The sequence below is a fragment of the Barbus barbus genome (assembly GCF_936440315.1).
Source record: "Barbus barbus genome assembly, chromosome: 19".
In the NCBI taxonomy this organism is placed as follows: Eukaryota; Metazoa; Chordata; class Actinopteri; order Cypriniformes; family Cyprinidae; genus Barbus; species Barbus barbus.
Window position 1 is genome coordinate 25,314,845 of NC_136747.1, and position 10,050 is coordinate 25,324,894.

Below are 10,050 nucleotides of genomic sequence, written 5' to 3' on the forward strand. Positions count from 1 at the left end.
TAACATAAAAACCCCTTTAAAGAAGAAAACGTGTTGTTAAAATGAGATTTATAATAAAAATGTAGCCTACTGTAGCATATTTTCAAATAACTTTTTTTTATTATTATTAATGGGTGCCCCTTGGAAAAGGAAGGAACGCTACATAATGTACTGTAGCCTACATCTATCGTTTACACCCTTGTTTTCATTTTCAAAAATATTATGTAAGGTTTGTATAGGCTACTATTTGAGTTTCTTCCTTTTTTTATGTTGTCAAAGGCGTAATGAATCCGACCCCAATAATGTAAGCAGCCTACCACAAGCACCATTTTTGTGTTAAGAGAAAAAGCCCTCCTTTTCACCAGGAAATCAGATTTTAATATAAATGTCATAGATATCCATATTTGATCAAACAATGCCGAGATAGTTAGACAGCAGCTCGGGTGACGTCATGCCCTCAGTTTGGAGGCGGGGCTAAATAGAGCTGTTTTCCAGCAGCGCTCTAACCCGCTGTCGCCATAACGGAGCACCGAGTGAGAAGAAACAGCTTCAATAATCAGGCCAGATTCCCAAGAAGCCAAAACCGCGAGACCACCCGTTATCGTCCGAAAGGAAAGGGAATCTTATCGTATGTCCGCTATCCAGAACCTCCAAACTTTTGGTAAGACTCGAGATCTCTGAAAACGTAGTATTTTATTGTGTGTGGGGGAAGGGCGACAGAAAACGATACTGATTTTTAGCGAAATATCATGATGACTTTTCAAAAAATACTATTTATTTACTACAAATCCGTTTACGGATTATTTAAAAGTAGTGTCGTATTTGAATTAACGTTTTTTTTGTTTTGTCGTCGAAAATCGCAGTCAGAATCCTCAAGTAACGTTAGGCCTCAGTTTTTATTCTCGTTTAGTTCGCTCCCAATATCGATAATTCGCCTAATTGAAACCCCATATCCGTCTTCAAGCCAAATTCTAAGCACTTTATTAGATGTTTAGCGTCGAGTTTATAATTTTTTTTTATCTCGGATTAAATCGAGGTTGTGATTACCATTTTGAACGCCAGCTTGTTTTTCTGGACGAGATACAAAATGGAAGGCGCCAGTCGATGACGGCTCATTTTTAGAAACATCTCGAGCCTTCTTGCGTTTGGATTGATGCCAAGATTAAAGACAACTAACTCGTAAAACACAAACCGGTGTTTTATGTGGAAATAGATCAATCCTTTATGAGAAATTGAACGGATCCGGTACACCACACGAACGGTTAATGAGCAGCCAGATCAGACCCTGTTTTTAACGGAGATGGGTTGCTTTGTTCCAACATGTTGTTGTGAGGCGCTTACAGAAGCAGATCTTACATGCAGAAATATTTGAGGTGGTTAGGTTAGTTGTCCTTAATTCATGAAGTACATAAGGTGACCTAGTTAAAAGATTAACTTTGACCTGTTTCAAGCAAAGCAGGAAATCTGATGCCACAAACATTGCTAATGCTGCTTGTTTATCTTTCCAAAGACCCCTTTGCTGATGCAACTAAGGGTGATGATCGGCTCCCAGGTGGGACTGAGGACTACATCCACATAAGAATTCAACAGCGGAACGGGCGGAAGACTCTGACCACTGTTCAGGGCATAGCCGATGACTATGATAAAAAGAAGCTAGTCAAGGCCTTCAAGAAGGTTGTCATTTAAGTCACTCTAAAATAATGCACGTTTAATTGGTTTACGGATCGTTTTTAACACTCCCTTATTTGCGTCTTCAGAAATTTGCCTGCAATGGGACTGTGATTGAGCACCCTGAGTATGGTGAAGTAATTCAGCTGCAAGGTGATCAGCGCAAGAACATTTGCCAGTTTCTCACTGATGTAAGTATGAAATCAATGGCTTTTGACATGTAACCGGTCGGCCTTTAAACGGTAGTTGATTTAATCGACCCATTTCCTTCATTTCACAGATTGAACTGGCCAAAGAGGAGCAGCTCAAAGTCCACGGGTTCTAGAAGCTGATGTGAACTGACCCCTTCCCTCCCCCGACTCTTAACCCAACCTACCCTGTTGTTGTTGTTGTTGTGCTGCCGTCTCCCCCCAGCAGCCCCCCTCAAGGGAAAAAATCTGAAAATGATTACCTCTGATTTGAGACTTTTTAGTATGGCACCGTTATCAAAACGACCAGTCCTGTTCCAGCATGGACAGACGACAAGGAAAATTATGTGGGATAAATGATTTTGTTCCTTGTCCTCCTTTAGTCCTTTATTTTTTAGTTCATCTTGTGCTGCTCTCAAGCGCAAATTCCATGTAACTTTTTCTCTTTGTTTTGTACAAGGTGTTTCAATAAAACCTTCAGATGCCATGTTTTGCACAATCCTTAAGTTGACGGGTGGGGTGTGGATGGGGCAGTTTATGTATTGATTTATTGGTTCATATTTAAATACCACCATAAAGAATCTACATTTTTATTTCTGATGAGGGCCAGCCTGCTTCAGGGTTACATTGGTGTGCCGTTTGTGCACAAAGCACGGCAACCCCATCTTGTCTCGTGCATCTCTTAACTGCCTTTTTAACCCTTGTTTTTCACAATATGCATAATTTCAATTTTCTAAACTTGTAATACCATATTTTGTTTTTGGTCTGGAATAAACAATATCCCATACTTTCGATGTTTGAATTTCTTAAATAATGGAAAATATCTTGATTGTATCTTTGGTTGTAAAGGCAGTCGATTACAGGAAACGGTTGTGAATTTTAATTAATGTGGTTGCACTTATGAAAACATTGTTTTTGCATGTGGATAGCTTGTTTGACCAAGTCGTTTTATCTATGCTTTTCACTGATTTGAATAGTTTTTTTAAGTTTAAATGTAATGGTTACATATCGCAAAGAACTTGTAGGCAAGTTGTGTACATTTTTGTATATAGAACAAGGCCGGAAGACAAGTCATAACATGAAGAAAAAGGGAGAACTTGATCAAAGTTGTGGGTAAGCCTGCTGAAAGATTAATTTTAGGGGAGTATAAGAATCACGTTTTTAATATGAACAGAAGATTTGCTTATACTAGAAGCTATATAAATGCGCATTGTGCCATTTTTGAGATTTGTTATCCTGTCCATTTACATTTAAGATGCAGAAGAGCAGCATAGAAAGCATTTAATAAAATGAAAATGTATATTATAAATAAATTTTAATCTCTTATTCCAGTTCAAGCAAAGTCTGAGTCCATGTATACTCAAGTCTGGCTCGCGAGATCCACTTTCCTGTAGAGTTTAGCTCTAACCCTAACCAAACACACCTGAACATGTTAATCAATGTCTTCAGGGTCATTAGACAAGCACAGGTAGGTGAGTTTGATCAGGGTTGGAGCTAAACTGCAGGAAAGTGGATCTCGTGGGCTAGATTTGAGGATCACTGGTTTAGACTAATATAAAGCCTAATCTTAGTGGATAATCATCTTGTCCAGTCCCTCTACTAACAAATATAATGTGAAACACCATTTGTAAGCTGTTTAAAAGTGTGGCTGTTCTCTCTTTTGCACAGCAGAGGGCATAACTGTATAAATATTACTCTGATGACATCAATTACGTTTTGTAACAGGGTGATGCATTTCAAATATATACATTTTTATTAATTTACATAAATATTACAGCCCAGCAAGGCTTTAAAGGTTTAAAAGAAGCAGGCTAAATACACTAAGCAAATGTTTGTGGCTGGTTGTGTGTTCATCTATGACAGCAAGTATAAAAACAAGTCATGCAAGTCTAAAAATGAGTAAAACTAATAGTAATGTTCTATTTCTATAAGTAGATGACTAATAAACCAATCCTAAGGGAACCTCAGTCACGCAAAGATCTCTCATCCATGCTGTCTTGATGGTGGTATATAAATACCACATGTCTTGGCAGATTCAGCTGGAGCACTCAGACTAATGACTAAGAGTTAACCGCATGTTACAACTGGAACACCAAAGTAAATCACACTTAGATAGTAGTATCCATCCATTTTGTGTCTTCGTGTCCTACGTGTCATCCGTTGGTATGCTGGAGCCTATCCCAGTCTCTCACCCTGAATGGGCAGCCGGTCCATCACAGGGGCCCATAGAATCAAGTAATAAATACAGCTTATGAATTAAGATGAGCTGAGTATTGTGGAGATGTGGAGCTCCAACAGTGTAATGCAAATGCAGTTGCTTGTTATGAGTAGTCAAGATATTAGGGTTAGTAAGAGTATATTGATTTAACACTTAATTTATAAGGTCTTGACAGGCATTGTAAATCCCAGGTACGGTGATGGTACTTATGGTTAGTATTTATTAATATTAGTATTTACAGGGTTCTCCTTACTTCAAGTACACTATGGAACTTTCTGCAATTTTTATATGTACTATAAAATGTCCTTATTTCAAGTGACGGGTCTAATAATGAAAAAAAAAATAATAAAAATATTTATTTCACTAACAAAATATTTGAATGTGTTGTGCACAGAAAGGTTTAGTAATCAAGGTTATTGAGCTGGCGGCTAAATGCAATCAGCTAGTCCAGTCAATTGTGTGGGTTTAACCGGTACTGCTATAAAAACTCACTGTGAATAGCCAATTGAAATCATTATAACCATTTGATTTAATTAAACAGCAAATTAGTCTAAAATTAATTCTGTGTGTCTGGATGTAATCAAAAACATTTATGCATGCTTGCATTGTATTAAAAAAACCAAGCAGAGTCTTGGTTCCCAAGGTTTATCATCAATGTAAACATCAGGGAGTTTTTTCTTGCCTTCGGCTTGATCAGTGGGAGTATGAGGGACTATTTGTCTTGTAAAGCTGCTTTTGCACTGTGAAAACAATGAACTGGATTACTTGTTATTCACAACAATATAGGCTATCCCAGTTTCAAGTGCAATTTTGGACATTAAAAATAATTTTTTTAACTCAAAAGAATGGAAACTGGATAAAAGGGAATTCTAATTTGGCCTCCACTGCAGGTAAATCATGTGGATGTCCTTAAAATCGTTGCACAAGCACAATGGAAACCTATAACTTCTTACGTTAGAGAATCTAAGTATCAGCTGATCACATATTATCCTGAAATATTTCTCAATGACCTTGTCTGACCTCTGATCGCTCATCCATGAAACAAAACTGCGTAAAACCGCATTAATGAAGACTTCAGTAGCTATTCATGGTGAACTTGAAACATTTTATAATTGGATAAGCTAAAGAGTCTCCAGTTAAAGCTCGAAAGAACAGAAAAGGATTGCAGGTCTATAGCGTTGAGCCTATTGCAGTGCTCGTCTTGTCACGATGCTGATTGTGTTTTACTTCAGTTGATTTTGTTTCTTAGCCAAAGCTAAACTGAATTTACCTCATAACTGCAGGACAGAGTAGATTCTATTAGACTGAAGAGATTTATATCGTTTTTGACAGATAAAACTGTTTTAGTGCGTTTGTTTGAAATGGGTTAGCCTTAAAATGAAGGTAAAATTACAACATCATTCAAAGGTTGGAGTCATTCTTTAGGCCTATTATTATTTATTATCCTCAGGAAGGCTACATCAAAACAAACAGTATTTAAACAGTGAATATTGTTACTATGTGTTATAATATTAAAATATTTTCTATATTAATTTTTGCTGAAATATTTAGTTTAATAATGCAAGCCATTATTCCCGTTTTCTATGTGATTCTTCATAAATACACTAGTCGACATTTGTGAATCAAAACCTTTCATCAAAGTTGTCCTAAAACCAAACGTGTTCTTGTCTTAGGACAACTTTGATTCACTTTTTTGATCCACTTCAAATGTTGATACTGTAGCCTATTCTCATTTGCTGATTGAACAATTTCATATCATTATCAGTGTTGAAAACAGTTGTGCTGCTTCATATTTTTAACCATTATTTTTATATATATTCTGGATTTTTTTGATGAGTAGAAAGTATTTGAATTAGTTTTTTTTAGTAACAATGTAAAAGACATTCAAAAATTTGATCAAATGCGCCCTCGCTGAAGAAAAAAAGTTAAAATTAAATAAATAGATCAATCAATGTTACGGTAGATTTAAGAAGTTTTACAGGCTTTTAGATTTTAGAGACTATAAACCTCACAAATATGTTACATATTTTTACAGGAAAACAAAAATACTGATTATGTATAATTATTTATTTTGCAGTGAAGTGACAGCTCGTTAATTCAGCACAGTGATGCTTTTTCATTTGAAAACCTCAAAATCTGTTTGAAAAAAAATAGTTTACCCCTCAGAGAACTGCCATAATCTGTAAATTGATGAATACTGTGTATGGAAATTTAGAGTTACATAGAGAGCTGCCTCTCGCTAGTGTGTGTGAATTGCTATGCTGGTGTACTCTTTTCAGGGATCATGATTACAGTATAATGACTGCTATCAACATGGTGCAATTAAACATTTTCAAATTCTGGGATCAAAGAGAGAAGCTTCTCTTGAAGTCTGTCTGAATCCTTTCCGTTATACATGAAGAGATGAGACGGGCCTTTCATGCTCATATTGCCTAGTCTCTCAAAATTAAACGGATGTCAATGAAACAAAATGGCTCGAGTGTGGGAAACATCTTGAGTTAAATGTTTGTTGCTTTTAAGCAATAGCCTGTTTACGGCAACATCCAGGAAGCTTCTGTATAATTTTGTCATTGTTCTGAAACTCCCTCCCAGCCGGAGAACTGGTGCTCGGCCCAGATGTCGGATCCATTTTGAATGTTAAAGCCACTGGAGGAAAGCCTCTTAGTACCATGGTGACAAAACATTGTTGATCTTCAGTTGGTTTCGAGAAATTCTGTGTAGAATAATTTTTTTCTGCTGCATCATGTGGGTTTTTGCATGTTAGTTTTTGAGATCTTATTGCTCAAATATCGGTGTGACATTCAAGAAAATATGTTGCTTGAAATCAAAAGGTGTTGTGAATTCAGCATTCAGTTGCAAATAGGTTTGCAGATGAATTTACTCAAATATAGATAGGTATGCAGCTCAATAGATTCTTTTTACATGTGGCTGTTGATTATGTGCACAAATGATGCACAGGATTGTATTCTTTCAGATGACTCTATACAGCCATATCTTATTTGACAGCTTTATAAAGAAGTGACTTATTCCAGCATATATATTCCACTAGTTTTGGATGGAGTTTCTTACAGTCTAATTTATTCCCTTGGGTAGTTATTAAAATATCTGTCTCCCAACCTTGCAAACACAGAAAACAAAAACTCTCATCCTTGACAATTGGGGGCCTCCAAAAGACAGTTTGACAATTAAGTGCATTTCACAATAACATTTTGATTTAAGCTATACGTTCTAGTCCTGAATAGGAAAACATTTCATGTAGAAGCAATTAACCTTAGATAACAGCAACTCTTGAAGTATGTCTTGAATTGAGACCATTTTATGGACAGGGTTATCTGTCACTGCTTCTTGCAGTTGGCAGAAGTAGTAAAAAAGTGGCTTTGAAAAGTTTTGACAGTATCGATGCGTGAAGGCGTTTTTATGTGGAAAGAGTAAATCTGAAACAGGGAAACTCGTGGGCTATAGTTGTCACATAAAATGACTTTATTTCAGTGACTACAACTGTGTGTGTGTGTGCGTATATTAGTGCTGTCAAACGATGAATTGCATCCAATATAAACGTTTTTGTTTGCATAATATGTGTTTTCTGTGTTTATTTATTAAACACACATGCATGCATATATTTTGAAAATATTTACATGTATTTACATGTCTATATTTATATTATAAATAAATATATTAATTTATATTATAAATAAATGTATTTAATATATAAACAACATGTTTTTCTGAAATATATACATGGATTTGTGCGTATTTATACATAATAAATATACACAGCACACATACATACATTATGCAAACAAACTTTTATTTTGGATGCGATTAAACGTTCGACAGCACTATATATATATATATATATACGCACACTACCCAGCACTATATATTGCATTTTTGCTGTATTTCATAATTTCCTTGATAAATTCTGTGGAAAAGCACATACTAGGTTATTTAATGGCAGGTCATTGTGACAGCTTACCCCATATATACTGCAGCATGTTGTCACACTGTATTAAATGAACTGTATTTTTACAGAAATGTTTTTTTGTTTGTTTGTTTTTTGAGCCATGACTGAAAAATATTTTCTGGAGTTAAAAGTGTGACAACTCTGCTATATCTATAGCGTGCGCCATACATTAAAGAACAACACATTTAGTGTATTGAACGTTAATGCTAGGAGTTGATGCATAGTTTTCCATGCTGTGTACGTATGTGTTAGAGAGTGAAGGAGAAATCCATATAAAATGACATTTTATTTTCTCCCAAAGCAAGAGAGCCAAAGTACTTGTTTTCTGACAGCATCATCTGTCATAAACCGTCCCTCCTGCAGGGTTAGAAGAAGATTTCAAACATTTTATAAAATGGCCCTTCATGAGCACTCATTGCAGTCATATGAAAACCTATCCAGAACAGCACTTTAAATGAACAAACAGCATTCACATGCCTGCATAATATTCACATCACAGCACGACACACATTGTAAGCATTGTAAGTGTAGGTGAAATCTCCCCAGCTTCAAAGCGTTTATAATTGCAGTGTCAGCCAATCACAAATAAGCACGGTTAACAGAGCCAATTATAGTGAACAGAGTTTGAGTGTTCACCACAATTAATAGAGTGGTACGGTGCCGTTAAGGGCAGATGCCTCTGGTACTTTGATCTGTGTCCTTTACTGTGTCCATTCAGATAATTGCATGGCAGATATTAAAGTGGCTAAGAAGGAGCAGATTTGACATAAATGGTGAAGTCAGTTTTCTGTTGGAGACTTAAAAAATAAGATAAACTTGCAACCTGGTAGTGCTATTAGTTTACAGTACATCATGAAGTGCACACCGTGTTGGAAAATCCAGCTTAAATGACTAGTTGTGAAGTAACTTGGAACAAGGTGACTAGTTTCTAACTGGTCTTTTGTTGGTCAAAGCTGGTTAATTCCTAGTCATTAGCTGGTACAAGTTAGTCATTAGTTGGTCAAAGCTGGTACAAAGTGGCCATTAACACCAGTTGAGGTGTACCTACGATGAAAATGACAGATCTCTCCATTCTTTGTAAGTGGGAAAACTTGAAAAATGGCAGTGTATCAAATACTTAGTTTTCCCTGTACCTTAAATTGGGATAGTATCAAGTACATTGTTAACAGACAAAGTGGATAGGGTTAAAAAAAAAAAAAATTTTTTTTTTGTTACTTTTTGTACACTTGAGGTGTTTGGCAAATGTATAATTGTTTTCCTATATTTGGTCATTGGACTGGAAACTCTTAGCTGAACTAGTGTAATGTACAAACTTCATGCAGCAAACGTTCAGGTGAAAGTGTTAACCTGCCATATACCTTTCTGTCAGCAGCTCTATTTTCACCAGAAAAGTGCCCCGAGGCTCAATGAGTGCAGCACTTCACCTGTCCTTATATCCATATCTGCACTGCACAATGGCAACGGAATAATTAAGGGTCTGGGGTGCTAATACTCAGCCTGAAGGTTTGATCATATTTAGACGTGAGCTGATGTCATCAAACTGTCTGCTTTACCTTCCCATGCAGTTTTTGCAATATTGCTATATCATACTTTTACGGAAATCTTAAGAGGCCATGGATTATTATACAATAACAATAGTTGTTTTCTTGTTATCACAGTTTCATTTACTTGTGATCTCAACATAACAAAAGTTTTCTGTGATCACAACTTAAATTTCTCGTGATTTTCTTGTTAGTTTTAATAAGTATTAGCCCGAACGCTAGTGAAACTGTGATGAATAATGCATGTAAGAACGTAACGATAGATATACTTTCATGCAAAGTAATCGTATTGATTTAAGCATTTTTAATAGTAAGTTCATTACTTGATAGGAACAAACAAAATACTGCACAAATTGTAGCAATCGGGAAGAAGTAAGGTCTTCACTGTCCCAAACACGTGCAATTTGGGCCAATATGAACTAACACAGCAAGGAGGATAAGGATATATACCCCATCAGTTTGTATTCAGTTCTATACGGCCATCTAGTACCG

General features: G+C 36.1%; 1 protein-coding gene across 1 annotated transcript; it reads left to right on the forward strand.

The window, feature by feature from the left end:
* The first annotated feature begins 271 nt into the window (after positions 1–271).
* On the forward strand, positions 272–2,322 carry LOC306885043 (eukaryotic translation initiation factor 1b-like). The gene is made up of 4 exons (XM_079441355.1): positions 272–640; positions 1,490–1,653; positions 1,737–1,838; positions 1,928–2,322. Exons 1-4 carry the CDS (start codon positions 610–612, stop codon positions 1,970–1,972), a joined length of 342 nt encoding a protein of 113 aa, XP_079297481.1. The 5' UTR covers positions 272–609; the 3' UTR covers positions 1,973–2,322.
* The last annotated feature ends 7,728 nt before the right edge of the window (positions 2,323–10,050 follow it).